General features: G+C 52.9%; 2 protein-coding genes across 4 annotated transcripts in view; one reads left to right on the forward strand and one right to left on the reverse strand.

Annotated features, from left to right (window-relative positions):
- Positions 1–6,143: 6,143 nt before the first annotated feature.
- On the reverse strand, positions 6,144–18,032 carry LRRC14 (leucine rich repeat containing 14). Of its 2 annotated transcripts, none has more exons than XM_069956946.1 (4): positions 16,830–18,032; positions 15,571–15,918; positions 13,805–14,422; positions 6,144–7,741 (listed from the first exon to the last, which is right to left on the reverse strand). In XM_069956946.1, the coding sequence occupies exons 2-4, from the start codon at positions 15,891–15,893 to the stop codon at positions 7,186–7,188; spliced, it is 1,497 nt and encodes a 498-aa protein (XP_069813047.1). In that variant the 5' UTR covers positions 15,894–15,918; positions 16,830–18,032; the 3' UTR covers positions 6,144–7,185. The 2 variants fall into 2 exon arrangements, with proteins under 2 accessions (XP_069813047.1, XP_069813048.1); XM_069956947.1 differs by lacking the exon at positions 16,830–18,032 and adding an exon at positions 16,689–16,818.
- Positions 17,680–19,550, forward strand: part of SHARPIN (SHANK associated RH domain interactor) — a 48,768-nt gene continuing 46,897 nt past the window's right edge. For both annotated transcript variants that reach the window (XM_069956944.1, XM_069956945.1), the window contains exons 1-3: positions 17,680–17,945; positions 19,156–19,330; positions 19,411–19,542. In XM_069956944.1, the coding sequence (XP_069813045.1) occupies positions 17,754–17,945; positions 19,156–19,330; positions 19,411–19,542 (499 nt within the window). In that variant the 5' untranslated portion in view covers positions 17,680–17,753. The remainder of the gene's footprint in view (positions 17,946–19,155; positions 19,331–19,410; positions 19,543–19,550) is intronic.

The following is a 19,550-nucleotide window of genomic DNA, read 5'->3' on the forward strand; positions in this document are numbered from 1 at the left end:
TCATCTTGCTGCCTTGCTGCTGCAGGAAGGAGACCCGACACTCTGTGTATAGGAGCTCCCTTAGTTCTGTAAATGGACTGCTTCTGGTCCTTTAGCTTGGACAGGAGCAGTGTCCATTCACTCAGCACACTTGCTGTTTGAATCTTGGCGCCAAATAAGCGCCCACGTGACCTGGTGCCGATCCGGAAGCGAATCGACGTCTCCTCTGCGCTCTGACCTCCTGCCGAAGCCGCCGCAGTTAGAAGGCCGAACTTCCGGCTTTTCGGCCGCGCACCGGAAGTGACGTTCCGCGCAGCGTGGACGTCACCAGACCACGGATGGTAGGCCTCAGCCCGGCGGGAGTTGGACCGGGTGAAATTGGCCTATGCGGGCGTCCCCTGGATCCAGCCTGAGACCGTCTGCAGGGGACGCTGAAAATTGAAGCTGGGAAGCTGCGATTTAGCTCCCGAGCGAGCGGTGGACCAGCTAGAGGAAGGGGAATGATCTGAATCTCGCCCGATCCTCTCCACCATAAGTAAAAAATAGCTGCCAGGACCACACAGAGCCCTAGCACCTCTCGGCTCCTGCTCCTGAAAGGGACAGGAAAAACACTGGTGTTTGGGGTTTTTAACCTCTCTGGTGTTTTTCCTGTCCCTGATCAGGAGGAGGCAATCTCAGGTGTGCTGTCGTGGAGACGAGGGGGGAAAAAACTGTTCAAAGAAGAAGAAAAGCTGCCATAGAGCGGCTGACGCAAAGTTCACTTAGACAAACCTTGATGCCAAAAAGGGTGATTGATGATGGATGAAGCTGCCGATGCAGTGGTTTCTGTGCTCTTCCCAAGGTAACTGTACAAAGCGTACAAGGGAATGGGGAGATGTTTCCGGTCTCTACCTGAGGTAACCGTACATAGTGTACAGGTGGAGGGGGAGATGTTTCCGGTCTCTTCCCAAGGTAACTGTACAAAGCGTACAAGGGAATGGGGAGATGCTTCCGGTCTCTACCTGAGGTTACCGTACAAAGCGTACAGGTGGATGGGGAGATGTTTCCGGTCTCTTCCTGAGGTTACCGTACATAGTGTACAGGTGGATGGGGAGATGTTTCCGGTCTCTTCCTGAGGTAACCGTACAAAGCGTACAAGGGAATGGGGAGATGTTTCCGGTCTCTTCCTGAGGTAACCGTACAAAGCGTACAGGGGGATGGGGAGGTGTTTCCGGTCTCTTCCTGAGGTAACCGTACATAGTGTACAGGTGGATGGGGAGATGTTTGTTTTTAAGTCTTTTCCAGAGACGAGCAGCGACAAGCTGAGAGACCAGCGGATGGAGAAGAGGTACAGGGGGAAGATGGCATCCAATAACTATTTGCCGGCAGCCTTGTATCCCACTGTAGGTTATCTGACAAAACCAGCAGAAGGAAGCCATGTGTAATGTGATGTAGTATCCTCACATTGGGCGGCCCAGGGGACAACAAATATAGCAGAGAGGGTTGTGTACGGCTGTATTATCTACACCTATCATAACCTACTGTAAGTAACACCGTAAAGTGCCTGTCTGCATAGTCTGTCATCTTCCTGCCTGTTTCAGGGAATGTAAGTGGACGTCATCCAGCTGCCACAGGTGGCCTATATAGGTATGTCCTTACAGGTGGTATATACAGGTGTGTCCTTACAGGTGGTATATATAGGTGTGTCCTTACAGGTGGTCCATATAGGTATGTCATTGTCTGTACTGGTGTCTTCTTTACAGGTCAGCCAAAGCTATGGGAGAGAACAAAGCCAATGTCTGAGGTGATACTAGTGGCCTATATATAACTGAGGCCAAGCGTCCGAGCGGCTGTAAAGAGGCCTGTCAGTCAAAAGATGGGTTTAAGGTTCCATACCAATGTTATTAACCATTACAAAAAGGATCATGTGATATATTATTCTCATAAAAAAAGTTTGAAACCTTCAATGATGTATAGTATATACTTTGCTTTTATTTCTATGGTGGTTATTTTATGTGTAATATGTGATGATCTCAGCGAGACAAGAGACAATTCAGTAGGATCCAAATATTATATTGGTAATAAGCGCCCAGATACTCCATATTATTGGTCTATGTATTATACTATATGATTATGTACAGGAAGAGATGTGACCATGTGACCAGTCATTAGTCCTGTGGGATCTAATCATAAAGACGTTTTCTAGGTACAAAATGAAGTAAAAAGACTAAAAAGAAGTGGAAAATTTTGAGAATCTGATACTGACGAGTGTGAATTCACTATCTGGTTATTATGAGTGAATCTAGTGGTTACATAGTAGGTCACATTGTGGAGATTTTATTGCATTTACCTGTTATGCTGTTTTTGGTTTATGTTTCAATCAACTTTTATTTTTGCTTTTGCCATGAGATAAGATTTGCTGACATCTAAACTTTTCCTTTTCAGAAACTTTTCAAAGTTAGTTGTTGTGACTTTCCAATCCCCACATGATGCCGAAGTGGTAGAGTCCTTGTGATAGAGTCACGTCTGTTATATACAGTGATGAGACAATAAGGTTTGGTTATTTGGATAAAATCCAGAGAGGTATTTGTCATGTATGTATATATATATATATATATATATATATATATATATATATATATATGTTGGCTTGGGTATTGATGATAAGCTTTTATTTGTTTTGCTGTAACTAAGCTGTATATTGGCGTATACTGTACAGACTCAGCCATTGTTTAGTATTATCTTTTGGTTATTGCCGATCTACCTACCACATCTGCTGTAAGTTTGTTCCGCCATCTATAACTTTCAATAAAACATATAGTACTATTCTTGTCTCTCCTATGATGATGCCCATAAACCAATGGGAGTCCTTCAGGGTCTCATCCAGGTGGTCTTATGCAAAATACTGATCTGTTTGCCAGTAAAACTGTTTATGTGTATTCTCTCTCGTATAAAACCTCGACAAACAAAAAGAAGATCTACCATCATATAGGTGACTAACGTGATTACGTTTCTTTCTCTTATCGGTTCTCTTGAATCTGTGTCGCCTGGACATTTCTGGAGGTTGGATGCTGGACAAGTACTTGGAGGATGGGTTCACCCTATGGAGAAGATATGACCCCTGAGCAACCCGCGGCTCAGACAGTATCTTTGGAACCTCTGGCTATGTACCAACCACAGTCATTCCAGTCCAAGGCTTCACGGATGTCAAATGGGGACTGATAAGGCCAGGTATTGGGATTTTACCTACCTGCACCGTACCTATATGACTACACCTATATATACTGCCCTCTGAAGAGACTGGAGATGATCAGAGCATGATCAGAGGATGACAGAGAGATGTTCTGGATGAAGAAGAGGAATGCTGGCAGCACGTCAATGAGAAGAGCTCCTGGAAAGTTATCATTTATAGTCACAATACCCAAGGAGAAGAGAGACAGTAATCTATAAACAATTTTTGAATAATAAAACATTGTGTTACCCTGACTGCGCAGTACAGGAAGCTACTGACCATATATGGACTGGCCTATCTGTGACATGTATGTGTCTTGTGATTTGGAACCCCGCCTGTATTGGATGTTACATATTTCATATGTATGAGTAGTACCGCCCCATATTCTGTCTATAAAATGTGATTACCATAATAAAACGTGGCCATTATCCAGGCTTATAATCATGATACATTGTCTTATCTGTGTCCGTGATTTATAAGTGACAAGTTGGTAATACTGCAGGTTACAGCTCTAGATATATTTAAATACCATCCTTTATCCTGGGTATTTGACTTTTTCTCCATAGAGAGGGGTCAACATCTAAATTTAGACTTATCAGTCCCAGCTGCCAGGGGGAAGAGCGCGCGCAGTCCCAGCTGCCGGGGGAAGAGCGCGCGCGCAGTCCCAGCTGCCGGGGGAAGAGAGCGCGCGCGCGCAGTCCCAGCTGCCGGGGGAAGAGAGCGCGCGCGCGCAGTCCCAGCTGCCGGGGGAAGAGAGCGCGCGCGCGCAGTCCCAGCTGCCGGGGGAAGAGAGCGCGCGCGCGCAGTCCCAGCTGCCGGGGGAAGAGAGCGCGCGCGCGCAGTCCCAGCTGCCGGGGGAAGAGAGCGCGCGCGCGCAGTCCCAGCTGCCGGGGGAAGAGAGCGCGCGCGCGCAGTCCCAGCTGCCGGGGGAAGAGAGCGCGCGCGCGCAGTCCCAGCTGCCGGGGGAAGAGAGCGCGCGCGCGCAGTCCCAGCTGCCGGGGGAAGAGAGCGCGCGCGCGCAGTCCCAGCTGCCGGGGGAAGAGAGCGCGCGCGCGCAGTCCCAGCTGCCGGGGGAAGAGAGCGCGCGCGCGCAGTCCCAGCTGCCGGGGGAAGAGAGCGCGCGCGCGCAGTCCCAGCTGCCGGGGGAAGAGAGCGCGCGCGCGCAGTCCCAGCTGCCGGGGGAAGAGAGCGCGCGCGCGCAGTCCCAGCTGCCGGGGGAAGAGCGCACGCAGTTCAAGCAGTTCAAAGCCACAATGCTGGCAGGGAGGGGAGCCAAGGACTCTGTGCTTTGGAACCCTTAAAGGTACTGCACTTGCCCTCCTGACCCCAGTAGTGACCTGCTCTTTAACCTTTTCTGTGTTGCAGAGTAGTGATCAGATGACTCTTACATTAAAGAATATAGAGAGCTTTATCGTGTGTCTGCTCTTACAGTATAGAATATAGAGCTCCATAGTCTTGCTGCTCTTACAGTAAAGAATCTGCGTCTGTGCTAATGGTGAAATCTTCTTTCCTCTAGACGTAGAGGATGCCCCTTGTCATGGTTACAGACCTAGGAGTAAGGAGACCACTACAAAGACCTCTTCACTGTCCATTCATATATTTGTACATCGGGATCATATCGCCCCTAAGACGTCTCCTCTACATAACCCCAAATGTGATAACCTGTCCTGTAACCCCTCCATTACCGTATTACGGATAATAAAAGAGAAGTCTGGCGAACATTTTTATTAAAGTATTGTATTGCCCCCCAAAAGTTATACAAATCACAAATATACATTTATTATGGGAAATGCTTACAAAGTGCTTTTTTCCCTGCACTTCCTACTGCATCAAGGCTTCACTTCCTGGATAACATGGTGATGTCACTTCCTGTATAATATGGTGATGTCACTTCCCGGATAACATGGTGATGTCACTTCCCGGATAACATGGTGATGTCACTTCCCGGATAACATGGTGATGTCACTCCCTGGATAACATGGTGATGTCAGTTACCGGATAATGTGGTGATGTCACTTCCTGGATAACATGGTGATGTCACTTCCCGGATAACATGATGATGTCACTTCCTGGATAATGTGGTGATGTCACGACTCCCAGAGCTGCGCGGGCTGTGGCTGCTGGAGAAGATGATGGCAGAGGGACACTGAGGGACACAGAGCATCCCCCTGCCATCATCATCGCCAGCAGCAACAGCCCGCACAGCTCTGGGAGTCGTGACATCACCATGTTATCCAGGAAGTGACATCACCATGTTATGCAGAAAATGAAGCCTTGATGCAGTAGAAAGTGCAGGGAAAAAAGCACTTTATAAGCATTTCCTGTAATAAGTGTATATTGGGGATTTGTATAACTATTGGGGAACAATACAATATTTTAATAAAAATTTTCGCCAGACTTCTTTAACCCCTAGACGACCCTGGGCGTACCGGTACGTCCTGAGCTATGAAGTGCGCTCCGGAGCAGAGCACGCTTCATAGCAGGTGGGGGCCGGCTGCAATTAGCAGCTGGCACCTCACCGTTAATGACACGCTGCAGCGTGACATTAACTCCTTAAACGCCGCAGCGTTTAAGTATAAGTGACAGGGGGAGTCCCCTGTCACTTACCGATCAGGACCCCCGCAGTGACTGCGGGGGTCCCGATCGTTAAAACGGACTGCCGGAGGTCTCTCACCTTCCTCCGTGCGGTCCGATCGGCGCTCTGGTCACTGGGACTGCACAGGCAGGCTCAATGAGCAGATCGCCGATAACACTGATCAATGCTATGCCTATGTACTGTATGTACTGTAAAGTAGTGTATGTACAAGTCCCCCAAACGGACTTCAAATGTGTGAAAAAAAAAAGAAGAAGTTAAAAATCACTAATACACTACCCCAAAACCCCTCCCCCAATAAAAGTTTAAATCACCCCCCTTTCCCATTATATAAATAAAACATATAAAAATAAATAAATAAACATATAATATACCGTAGCGTGCGTATTTGTCCGATCTATTAAAATATAACACGCATCATTGCGAACGGTGAACGGCGTACACGAAAAGAGGGAAAAAAGTGCGCGGATTACTGATTTTATGTTACTTTTTGTCCCCGGGGTCCTCCCTTATATCTCAGGGCAGTGTCCCAGTCTATGTCTCTCACTTGACCACAGAGGAGACACCAGACGATTGGTTTGGAGGTAACAATACATAATTGTGGGATTTCCTCATCTGTGACATCATGTGATCTTTATTTCTCACACACATATACTGTACATACATATATATATATAAAAATCTGTGAAACTAATCTGTACATGGGAGATGCTAGGCAGAGCCCGGACCATAACATCACTGCCGGACTACAACTCCCAGGATGCACTGGTATTCCAGCACAGGGTTAGTGCCTGCAGGACACCGATAAAATAAGGCACAGGAGAATGGTGCAGAAGATGATCAGTCACACGGATCAACATGGCACTTGCAGTACCTGTATCTAAGGCATCTTCCATAGCTAAGAGCTTAGATACTCGGGTGGGCGATACATCACCATGTCTGCAGTCCACACCACGTCCGTCCTCTGACCCTAAGAGCTTAGATACTCGGGTGGGCGATACATCACCATGTCTGCAGTCCACACCACGTCCGTCCTCTGACCCTAAGAGCTTAGATACTCGGGTGGGCGATACATCACCATGTCTGCAGTCCACACCACGTCCGTCCTCTGACCCTAAGAGCTTAGATACTCGGGTGGGCGATACATCACCATGTCTGCAGTCCACACCACGTCCGTCCTCTGACCCTAAGAGCTTAGATACTCGGGTGGGCGATACATCACCATGTCTGCAGTCCACACCACGTCCGTCCTCTGACCCTAAGAGCTTAGATACTCGGGTGGGCGATACATCACCATGTCTGCAGTCCACACCACGTCCGTCCTCTGACCCTAAGAGCTTAGATACTCGGGTGGGCGATACATCACCATGTCTGCAGTCCACACCACATCCGTCCTCTGACGCTAAGAGCTTAGATACTCGGGTGGGCGATACATCACCATGTCTGCAGTCCACACCATGTCCGTCCTCTGCGCTTGGACCAGCGCCTCCTGCACTTCAGCCTCAATCTCAGCGGCCTTATTGTGGATGATGTCACTGTCGGGGGCGGAGTAGGGGGCGGACCCCAGGTAGCACTCCGCTGGGAGCGGGTAAATCACCAGCTGCAGGTCAGACAGGTGCAGGCAGCTCCGCAGCAGCGTCCTCAGCCCCTGAGCCGACAGCGGGTTACAGAAGAGTCCCAGGTAGCGGAGGTAGCAGCAGCGGCGGAGCACCGGGGTCACCAGTGCCAGGGCGGAGTCACTCAGCTTACACTCCATCACATCCAGATAGAGGAGGACGCTGGAGGCCGAGGCTACCAGCTGCAGGAAGGGCTGCAGGAGGACGCCACTCAGGTTGTTTCCACTCAAGTCCAACTTCTTAAGAGATGAAACGTGAACGCTCCGGGAGAGATAGTGCAGGTCAGCAGGGAGGAGGGAACAGAAGGCCAACTCCAGGCTCTCCAGCGGGGTCCGCCGCCCCCTACAGGCAGAAAGAGAAGGTTACAGCAGCGCCCCCTATACCCCCCCCCCCCACACACACACACACAAAGTGCAATGAGCGCAGCTCTGGAGTATAATACAGGATGTAACTCAGGATCAGTAATGTATGTACACAGTGACCCCACCAGCAGAATAGTGAGTGCAGCTCTGGAGTATAATACAGGATGTAACTCAGGATCAGTAATGTATGTACACAGTGACCCCACCAGCAGAATAGTGAGTGCAGCTCTGGAGTATAATACAAGATGAAACTCAGGATCAGTAATGTATGTACACAGTGACCCCACCAGCAGAATAGTGAGTGCAGCTCTGGAGTATAATACAGGATGTAACTCAGGATCAGTAATGTAATGTATGTACACAGTGACCTCACCAGCAGAATAGTGAGTGCAGCTCTGGAGTATAATACAGGATGTAACTCAGGATCAGTAATGTAATGTATGTACACAGTGAGCCCACCAGCAGATTAGTGAGTGCAGCTCTGGAGTAGACTGGAGGAGAGGCGGGTGTGGTCACTCTCAGTGTGTGTAGGTGTGTCTGTCTGTGCTCCAGAGCTCCAGAGAGAGAGGCTGATTTTCCACCTGCCTTTCCCAGGAGTGTGGCAGGCTCCTGGGAGAGGCTTTCAGCATGGATCACTGGGAATCCCAGGCCTCCATCTCCCGAACCAGGCCGGCGGGGGGTGGAGAGGAGAAGCTACCGGCCAGCGCTCCAGCCTGTGGACTGAGGAGATCTGGAAGGGTCCGCAGCAATGTGGCTCCTGCCCCCAAAGCAACGGCTTCCAGTGATGGAGGAAAGAAAGCTGCAGCTAAGAAAACTCCAGCAGTGTCCAGGAGTCAGCCGGTGGAGATGTGGGGTGAGCGAGGCCCCAAGGAGTCTGCCAGCACGTACTGCTCCCGCATCACCGCTAAGTGTGCGGAATACGAACAGCTTGGGAAGGAACTGAAGGCAGCAAGAGAAGATCTGCGCTTTCTGAGGTACCAGGCGAGTACCAGGTACTCACACCTCTTGGGGAGGAAGGATCGAGACGTGATGTCGGGTTTCCTGGCTGAAACCATTCCTGAGCCAGGGGTAGACCCCTCTCGATGTTTTGGCAGAAGAGATCAGAGAAGAGGAAGTTAGACTGGCGATTGAAGGGCTTGCCCTGAAGAAGTCGCCAGGTCCAGATGGCTTAACATCTGAGTGGTATAAGACCTTCAGGGACCTCTTAGTTCCCCTCTTGACCGAGGTCTTCAATGAGTGTCTCTCCTCGGGCACTCTGCCGAGGTCAATGAGGAGGTCAGCCCTGATTCTTCCGTCAAAGGGTAAAGATTCGAGCCGCATTGAGAATTGGAGGCCCATAGCTCTTCTCAATGTGGACAGGAAGATTCTGGCCAAGATACTGTTTAATCGGCTGGTGAAGTTTGCACCCCGACTCTTCCGGGCCGAAGCACCTTAAGTGCTGTCCTTAGTGTCAGGGAGGCAGTGGAGCGGAGTAGTGCGGGTCTTTGGAAGGGGTACTTGCTGTCACTGGATCAGGCCAAAGCATTTGATCGGGTGAACCATGAGTACCTCTGGTCCGTCCTTCTGAGATATGGCCTACCAGATACTTTTGTCAATTGGCTTAAGATCTTGTATGCAGGGGCAGAAATCCTAGGCATTACATTCGGCCAGGGCGATTACCCCACTGAGAACTGGGATGGTAGGCTGCAGAATGCCGCTCAGAAGGTGGACCAGTGGAAGGGTTGGTCTTTGACCCTGAGGGAAAGGGTACACCTGATCAAATCGTACCTGCTCCCTTTGTTCATCTACCTGGGCAGTGTATGTATCTTGCCAGAGGCTTCCTATACTAGGATCTACAGCCTGTTCTTCCAGCTGTTATGGGGGAATAGGCTGAACCTGGTCAAGAGAGAGGTTACGTACCGCACGAGGAGACTTGGGGGTTTGTCTATGGTGAACCCTGTGGTGTTCTTAGTGAACACCTTCTTAAAAGCTAACATTGCAAACCTCTGGAAAGAGAGGGCTCCTCCGTGGGTGCTCTCCTGCAGGGAATGGTTTCGGCCTTTCTTCCAGGAATGGGAGACAGGAGGGCGAGTGAAGGACCTTCGTACACCCCATGGGTATCTTCCGGCTTACGCTACCCCGACTCTGAAGATGATACGTCGGTGGGGTCTGGGAATGTGGGAGATCAGGACTCAGTCGAGGAAATTCCTTGACCAAAGGGTTCTGTTGACCCATTTCCAGAAGCCCTTGGCGCTCAGGAATTGCCCAGGCCAGGATCGAGAGGTTGGGCTTAGTCTTTTAAACTCGAAACGGATCCCCCAGAAGTTTTGGGATTTGGCCTGGCGCTGTTTCCAGGGGAAGCTATATGTGAGGGACAACTTGAAGCGCAGGAGCTCCGATGATCAGGGGTGTCCCCGAGAGGAGTGTGGTAATACGCTGGAAAGCATGGATCATTTCCTGCTTCATTGTCCCTTCAATATAGGGGTTTACACCAGGGTGGGCGCCTCCATAGGTTGGAGTCAGTTAGTCAGCTTCACCTATCCGGAGTGGGCTTATGGAGTATTCAGGAACCTGGGTGGCCGAGATCGATGCACGTTATTTCTAGTCAGCTTAGTGGTTAGGTACTACACGTGGAACGCACGGTGTCTAGTATCTACACAGCGTAGAGTCCTCTCCGAGGTGGAGGTCTGTAGGAACATCACTGGTGACCTCGGGAAGATCAGGTCTTTGGAGTATGGCAGGCTGGGTACAAGTAGGGCTTCTCTCCTGTGGAGAGGGTTTTCTTTCGCTGTGCCCTAGGTACTGAGCCCACTGGGTGAGGGACCATAATTCTGGTTAGGGACAGAGCAGGTAGGGACAGCAGTAGGGAAAGCACGTAGGGTCAGTTTAAACTTAGGGTTAGAGATAGGGGGAGAGTAGGGTAAGATAGTAAGGGATAGTTTATAAATTTCTAGTGCCCGGTCTGCCATCCTCCGATCCCGGTGGAGGGCTGGTGCATGCCACTTTAGATTTTTGTTTTGTTTTTCTGGTCAGCAGTAGGTATACAGGGCTTACAGGCTACCGAACTTGGGCCTTATTATAATATTGTTGTGTTATGTTATTATGGTGTGCTATGTTTATGTTAATATATGTTATGTGATAAGTGTTGGCAGGGTTATAGCTGAATAAGCCATATGAACTTTATGGACATTATAGTCATTGTATATATGAGGGGATACAGAATAGGTTGGGAGGGGGGATATGGGTGGCGGGGTCTGTGGGAAGGTGTGGGCTGAATGGAGCGGACACCAAAAATGGACTGAACTTTGACTCCATGAACTGAGCTCACACTGGGGTCTAGGGGAAGGTGGAGGGGCACATGGGTAATAGATAGAATTGTTATGTGGTTTGTTTCGCTGTTACTGGTGTTTAGGTCCCTTTTTATTTTTTCAGGGCAGCCGGGCCCGAGTGTTGTACTGGAATAACCAGTTAGTTAGTTAGTATTTTATTCTTATACTGATATGTTATATGCTTTCTTTTGGTTACGCCTGGATGGCTTTCATTTTCAGTTCATGTATAGTTATTGTTTGTAGTATCAGGTGGTCGTGTGTTGGTCTAAAGGTGGTTGTATTAACCCTTAGGGGACACAGCCAGTTTTCATTTTTGCGTTTTCGTTTTTCCCTCCTCGTGTATATAAGGCCATAGCGCCTGCATTTTTCCACCTAGAGACCCAAATGAGCCCTTATTTTTTGCGCAACTAATTGTACTTTGCTATGGCAGATGTAATTTTTGCCTAAAATGTTCCGGGAAACCAAAAAAAAAAAATTATATGTATGGTGAAATTGAAAAAAAAAAAAAAAAAAAGTTTTTTTTTTATTTGGGGGGGGGGGGGGGGGGGGGGGGGGGGGGGGGGGGGGGGGGCGGGGTTGTTTTTACTCCGTTCGCCCTGGGGTAAAACTGACTCGTTATATATGTTCCTTAAGTCGTTACGATTACAATGATATATAACATGTATAACTTTTATTTGATTTGATGGCTTGTAAAAAATTAAAACCTTTTAAAGAAAATATATGTTCCTTAAAATCGCTCCATTCCCCGGCTTATAGCGCTTTTATCCTTTGGTCTCTGGGTCTGTGTCAGGTGTCATTCTTTGCGCCATGATGCGTTCTTTCTATCGGTACCTTGATTGCACATATACGACTTTTTGATCACTTTTTATTACAATTTTTCTGGATTTGATGCCACAAAAATGCGCAATTTTGCACTTTGGGATTTTTTTGCGCTGACGCCGTTTACCGTGCGAGATCAGGAATGTGATTAATTAATAGTTCAGGCGATTACGCACACGGCGATAGCAAACATGTTTATTTATTTATTTATTTATTTTTATTTATAAAATGGGGAAAGGGGGGTGATTCAGACTTTTATTAGGGGAGGGGGATTTTGTGTTATTAAAAATACATTTTTCTTTTACTTTACACATATACTAGAAGCCTCCCTGGGGTTAGGGTTATTCCCCCCCCTGGGGTTAGGGTTATTCCCCCCCCTGGGGTTAGGGTTATTTTCCCCCCTGGGGTTAGGGTTATTCCCCCCCCTGGGGTTAGGGTTATTCCCCCTGGGGTTAGGGTTATTCCCCCCCCTGGGGTTAGGGTTATTCCCCCCCCCTGGGGTTAGGGTTATTCCCCCCCCCTGGGGTTAGGGTTATTCCCCCCCTGGGGGACTTCTAGTATATGTACTCTGATCTCTCATAGAGATCCATGCAGTATAGTTATACTGCATGAATCCATGAGATCGGTGTTCTATTACTTTTGGCTGCTGCAGCCAAAGGCAATAGAATGCGGAGTCGGGATCAGCGCCATTACGGAGCAGACCCCGGCCCGGGATGGATGCAGGGATCGCTCCCCCGCAATCGCACCGCAGGGGGGCGATCCCCCCACTAGACCACCAGGGATGGAGATGAGCAAGTATTTAGAAGCAGCTGTCAACTTTGACAGCTGCTTCTAAGTACTTAATTAGCGGCACCCGGGATCGCGGCAGTTCAGAGGGGGGTCGCCGTGTGACCCCCCTCTGAACTCCCATAGCGGCACGAGGACGTTCAGTAACGTCCTGGTGCAGCTATGGGTTAAGGATGTGTGTGTTTAGGTTTTGTTTATTTACTATAACCCAGGTTTGGGAGTTTTTTGTTTTTTTGTTTTAGTTTTTTTTAGCCAGGGCGGCTTCTCTTTAGTTATGATTACAGCCGAGGATGGCTTTGTAGTTTACGTTTTATGGCTTATTTTGCCTGTATTTTTGTTAGTAGGAATGCTGGGCTGGCTTGGTGGCAAAAGGTTAAAGATTTCATTTTTGCTTTATACTATTATAATGGTTTATTATTATTATTATTATTATTTGTTATTTATGTAATTTACTGTTATGTTTAAGTTATGGCCAGATATGCCTTGTTTGTTAATTTTTATATTTTTCTAATAAAAAGAATTACAGGATGTAACTCAGGATCAGTAATGTATGTACACAGTGACCCCACCAGCAGAATAGTGAGTGCAGCTCTGGAGTATAATACAGGATGTAACTAAGGATCAGTAATGTAATGTATGTACACAGTGACCCCACCAGCAGAATAGTGAGCGCAGCTCTGGAGTATATAATACAGGATGGAACTCAGGATCAGTAATGTAATGTATGTACACAGTGACCCCACCAGCAGAATAGTGAGTGCAGCTCTGGAGTATAATACAGGATGGAACTCAGGATCAGTAATGTAATGTATGTACACAGTGACCCCACCAGCAGAATAGTGAGTGCAGCTCTGGAGTATAATACAGGATCAGTAATGTATGTACACAGTGACCTCACCAGCAGAATAGTGAGTGCAGCTCTGGAGTATAATACAGGATGTAACTCAGGATCAGTAATGTAATGTATGTACACAGTGACCTCACCAGCAGAATAGTGAGTGCAGCTCTGGGGTATAATACAGGAGGTAACTCAGGACCAGTAATGTGAGTGCAGCTGGGGAGTATAGTTAATTCTGTAGAAGTGACTGGTTGTGGTTATGTCACGTGATCACCCAGCACACTATATTTACCCGAGCAGTTGTTGTAGACGTCCCGAGAGCCGCGAAGATCCCAGGTTGAGCTCCTTGAGTTCTGGCATCTGGGAGATCTGGGAGGCGACGTTCTGCATGGCCTCCTCGGCGTCGGGAGAGAGGCGCCTCACGTCTATGTTGCTATATGGTAACTTTAGGCTCTGCAGGTGGCTGAACCGCGTCATATACGGGAGCAGGGCGTTCAGACCCGGCAGCCCCAGGTTATTAAACCTCAGGTCTATCTGGCGGAGGGTGGCGGGGTTCAGCAGCTCCAGAAGCTCCGCAGTGCTCCGCAGGGACAGCTCTTCTGCCCTCAGGTCCCTGCACTGCAAACGCAAGGGGCCGTGAGCGCCCACCAGCAGCGCCTCCCGCAGGACGCTATAGGACGTGCTGTTCACAAACAGATCCACTCGCACCTCCACACACACCGAACCGGGAGCAGGCGCCTCCTCCTCCTCTTTCCTGCCCCGAGCGGTTTCTTCACATTGTCCTCTGGCGATATCAATGCAGGACTTGGCCAGGGTAACAGTGCGGGACCAGAGACTCACGGAATCAGGGCTCCTCTCCAGCCCGTCATCATGGCCGCCTGTCATGTCCAGGAGCCGCAGCTGCTGCTTCCTGCAGGTGAAACAGGTCGGGATCAGCAACCAGCTCAGGATCCTTACCTCAGTCTTGCCCCACAACCCCCCCCCACCAGAGCGGATCCTTACCTCAGCGTCACCCCCCACCAGAGCGGATCCTTACCTCAGCGTCACCCCCCACCAGAGCGGATCCTTACCTCAGCGTCACCCCCACCATAGCGGATCCTTACCTCAGCGTCACCCCCCACCATAGCGGATCCTTACCTCAGCGTCACCCCCCACCATAGCGGATCCTTACCTCAGCGTCACCCCCCACCAGAGCGGATCCTTACCTCAGCGTCACCCCCCACCAGAGCGGATCCTTACCTCAGCGTCACCCCCCACCAGAGCGGATCCTTACCTCAGCGTCACCCCCCACCAGAGCGGATCCTTACCTCAGCGTCACCCCCCACCAGAGCGGATCCTTACCTCAGCGTCACCCCCCACCAGAGCGGATCCTTACCTCAGCGTCACCCCCCACCAGAGCGGATCCTTACCTCAGCGTCACCCCCCACCAGAGCGGATCCTTACCTCAGCGTCACCCCCCACCAGAGCGGATCCTTACCTCAGCGTCACCCCCCACCAGAGCGGATCCTTACCTCAGCGTCACCCCCCACCAGAGCGGATCCTTACCTCAGCGTCACCCCCCACCAGAGCGGATCCTTACCTCAGCGTCACCCCCCACCAGAGCGGATCCTTACCTCAGCGTCACCCCCCACCAGAGCGGATCCTTACCTCAGCGTCACCCCCCACCATAGCGGATCCTTACCTCAGCGTCACCCCCCACCATAGCGGATCCTTACCTCAGCGTCACCCCCCACCATAGCGGATCCTTACCTCAGCGTCACCCCCCACCATAGCGGATCCTTACCTCAGCGTCACCCCCCACCATAGCGGATCCTTACCTCAGCGTCACCCCCCACCATAGCGGATCCTTACCTCAGCGTCACCCCCCACCATAGCGGATCCTTACCTCAGCGTCACCCCCCACCATAGCGGATCCTTACCTCAGCGTCACCCCCCACCATAGCGGATCCTTACCTCAGCGTCACCCCCCACCATAGCGGATCCTTACCTCAGCGTCACCCCCCACCATAGCGGATCCTTACCTCAGCGTCACCCCCCCCCCCCATAGCGGATCCTTACCTCAGTGGCCGCCCCTCCCTCTGTCTGGCTAGCTTCTCCCTCAGGTACGCCATGACGCCCAGTATGACGCTCTGCACACACAGCTTGCTGGCTCTCTCCTGGATGTGGTGATGGCCCCCGTCCCCCGCCACCAGCCGCTGCAGACTCAGCACGGACAGCGGCCATCGCTGCACCAGATCCTGCAGCACCAGCGTCTTCTCATCCAGGAAGGCGGCTCGGAAAAGAATCGGGTACAGCTCCTCCGGGATCAGCGGCAGAGATCTGCGCAGGGAACCGTGGTCCGACACCAACCGCCGACTGCACAGGAACACCAGAGACAACATGGCCGCCGCACCTCCAAGACATCACCTGCCAGAGAACGAGCCATAGTGAGAACCAGCAACAAGAAGAAAGGGGTGAGGGCAGAGGGCAGAGGTCAGGGGGTGGGAGGAAGAAGAAGAGGAAGGAAAAGGGAGGAGGAGGGAGGACAGAGGTCATGGGGTGGGAGGGGGAGGGAGGACAGAGGTCATGGCGTGGGAGGAGGAGGAGGGAGGACAGAGGTCAGGGGGTGGGAGGAGGAGGAGGAGGAGGGAGGACAGAGGTCAGGGGGTGGGGGGAGGAGGAGGAGGAGGGAGGACAGAGGTCAGGGGGTGGGGGGAGGAGGAGGAGGAGGGAGGACAGAGGTCAGGGGGTGGGAGGAGGAGGAGGGAGGACAGAGGTCAGGGGGTGGGAGGAGGAGGAGGGAGGACAGAGGTCAGGGGGTGGGAGGAGGAGGAGGGAGGACAGAGGTCAGGGGGTGGGGGGAGGAGGAGGAGGGAGGACAGAGGTCAGGGGTGGGAGGGGGAGGGAGGACAGAGGTCATGGCGTGGGAGGGGGAGGGAGGACAGAGGTCATGGCGTGGGAGGGGGAGGGAGGACAGAGGTCAGGGGGTGGGAGGAGGAGGGAGGACAGAGGTCAGGGGGTGGGAGGGGGAGGGAGGACAGAGGTCAGGGGTGGGAGGGGGTGGGAGGACAGAGGTCAGGGGGTGGGAGGACAGAGGTCAGGGGGAGGATGAGATGTGAATGATACATGGAGAGAGAAGCTACAGAGAGCAACAATCACCTCCAAATGTACCACACAGGACAGGCTGAGATACACACCTCGGCAGATAGTACCACACAGGACAGGCTGAGATACACACCTCGGCAGATAGTACCACACAGGACAGGCTGAGATACACACCTCGGCAGATAGTACCACACAGGACAGGCTGAGATACACCTCCCCAGCCCTGCACTCACCCCGCAGGCCGATGCTTCCCTACAGGACACACGTGTTTGTTTTTGGCTCCTGCGTGTAGTAATCACATCACTACCCGTCACACTTATGACGTCACATCGCAGTCGCTCTCTCCAAATCAAGAAACCCCCACGGTGTGGGAGCCGCCATCTTGCCGTAGTCCCGCTCTTCTCCTCGTTCTATTTTATAGGAACGCCGTCCGCCCTCTGCTGGAGACTCGGGGTATAGAACGCCGTCCGCCCTCTGCTGGAGACTCGGGGTATAGAACGCCGTCCGCCCTCTGCTGGAGACTCGGGGTATAGAACGCCGTCCGCCCTCTGCTGGAGACTCGGGGTATAGAACGCCGTCCGCCCTCTGCTGGAGACTCGGGGTATAGAACGCCGTCCGCCCTCTGCTGGAGACTCGGGGTATAGAACGCCGTCCGCCCTCTGCTGGAGACTCGGGGTATAGAACGCCGTCCGCCCTCTGCTGGAGACTCGGGGTATAGAACGCCGTCCGCCCTCTGCTGGAGACTCGGGGTATAGAACGCCGTCCGCCCTCTGCTGGAGACTCGGGGTATAGAACGCCGTCCGCCCTCTGCTGGAGACTCGGAACAACGACAGGCAACAAAATCTGTAAATTGCCAACTGGGGTCCTCAGCAGCCATGGCAGGCTGCAGTAACCGCTCCTCTCCAGCAGGGGTCCTCAGTGGCTATGGCAGGCTGCAGTAACCGCTCCTCTCCAGCAGGGGTCCTCAGTGGCTATGGCAGGCTGCAGTAACCGCTCCTCTCCAGCAGGGGTCCTCAGTGGCTATGGCAGGCTGCAGTAACCGCTCCTCTCCAGCAGGGGTCCTCAGTGGCTATGGCAGGCTGCAGTAACCGCTCCTCTCCAGCAGGGGCTGACCAGGAAGTGGTCGCGCACGCAGCTCAGCTCCCCGGCCGGGAGACATGGCGGGCGGGGGTCCCGTCCCCTCACAGCCGCTACTCACGGTGCTGATGTCGGTCCGGGCCTGGCTGGAGGAGGCGGGGGGCGCCCGGGACCCTGTGCAGCTACAGCTCAGTGCGGAGCCCGAGAGAGCCGGGGATTTCCGGTTGTCCGTGCGGAGGAGCCAGGCGGGAACCCGGGGCCCTACAGGAACGGTGAGGATGGCGACCAACGGTATCCCGGGCCCCCGCGACCGTACCGACCGAGATATCAGGACCCGCGCTGTGACCTACTGACTGCCCCCCCCCTGGTCATGTGACCTACTGACTGCCCCCCCTGGTCATGTGACCTACTGACTGCCCCCCCCCCCGGTCATGTGACCTACTGACTGCCCCCCCCTGGTCATGTGACCTACTGACTGCCCCCCCCCCCTGGTCATGTGACCTACTGACTGCCCCCCCGTCATGTGACCTACTGACTGCCCCCCGGTCATGTGATCAACTGACTGACCCCGTCATGTGATCAACTGACTGACCCCGTCATGTGATCAACTGACTGACCCCGTCATGTGACTGCTGCCCTGGTGACGTGACGCCCGCTCAGAGGCTGCTGGCAAGTTTTCGCCTGGGGAAAAAAAAAATAAAGAAACCGGCAGCTCCTCTCCCGTCCCCCGCTCCCGGCGGCTCCTCTCCCGTCCCCCGCTCCCGGCGGCTCCTCTCCCGTCCCCCGCTCCCGGCGGCTCCTACTAACTCCCCCCCCCCCCCCCCCCCCGCTTGCTCCTGTCCTGTCACTAGCCCCCCGTCATGTGACCTACTGACTGCGCCCCCCTACCCCCGGTCATGTGCCCCCCCTGCCCCCCCCCCCCCGCCGTGTGACCTACCGACTGACTGGCGGCTCCTCTCCTGTCACTCTGGTCATGTGACTACCCCCCCCCCCCCCCTGTCATGTGACCGGTGCCCCCGTCGGTTCGCTCCTCCATGACTCGGTGTCTCCCTCAGCTCCTCTCCTGTCACTCTGGTCATGTGACTACCCCCCCCCCCCCCCCCCCCCCCCCCCTGTCATGTGACCGGTGCCCCCGTCGGTTCGCTCCTCCATGACTCGGTGTCTCCCTCAGCTCCTCTCCTGTCGCTCTGGTCATGTGACTACCCCCCCCCCCCCTGTCATGTGACCCGTGCCCCCGTCGGTTCGCTCCTCCATGACTCGGTGTCTCCCTCAGCTCCTCTCCTGTCGCTCTGGTCATGTGACTACCCCCCCCCCCCCCTGTCATGTGACCGGTGCCCCCGTCGGTTCGCTCCTCCATGACTCGGTGTCTCCCTCAGCTCCTCTCCTGTCACTCTGGTCATGTGACTACCCCCCCCCCCCCCCCCTGTCATGTGACCGGTGCCCCCGTCGGTTCGCTCCTCCATGACTCGGTGTCTCCCTCAGCTCCTCGGTGATTTCCACCTCAGAGACGTCTCGTATGATGTGAAGACGCCGCGGTGCCACCAGCTGACCGCACCGGACGTGGCCGCCCGCCTCCTGACTTTTCTCTTTGATGATGAACGGGAAGCACAAAAATGGTGGACGGTGGTGAGCAGCTCGCTGCGGGAGGCCCGGAGAGGTGAGGGGGGGTCAGGTGATAGCGGGTCATGTGACTGCTCACAGCCCCGCCCCCTCATTACTGCTCCCCTCTCCCCTCAGCCGCTCAGTCTCAGGCCGATGCTTTGGGAATGAAGTCGCCGCTGTCTGACAAGCTCCGCCCCTCACCGGACGCCACAGGGTTCACAGCACCGCCTACAGAAGCCGAACCGCCACTACACCTGTGCACCAAAGGTGAGCGA

The sequence above is a fragment of the Dendropsophus ebraccatus genome, chromosome 2 (genome assembly GCF_027789765.1).
Source record: "Dendropsophus ebraccatus isolate aDenEbr1 chromosome 2, aDenEbr1.pat, whole genome shotgun sequence".
Lineage (NCBI taxonomy): Eukaryota > Metazoa > Chordata > Amphibia > Anura > Hylidae > Dendropsophus > Dendropsophus ebraccatus.

Bases quoted from the DNA above. Each gene is read 5' to 3' on its own strand.
- LRRC14 (XM_069956946.1), bottom strand. From the start codon at position 15,893: ATGTTGTCTCTGGTGTTCCTGTGCAGTCGGCGGTTGGTGTCGGACCAC. The intron at 14,423-15,570 runs GTAAGGATCCGC...TTTCACCTGCAG, and splicing joins AGGGAGGGGCGGCCACTGAG to GAAGCAGCAGCTGCGGCTCC. The intron at 7,742-13,804 runs GTAAATATAGTG...TTCTGCCTGTAG, and splicing joins CGTCTACAACAACTGCTCGG to GGGGCGGCGGACCCCGCTGG.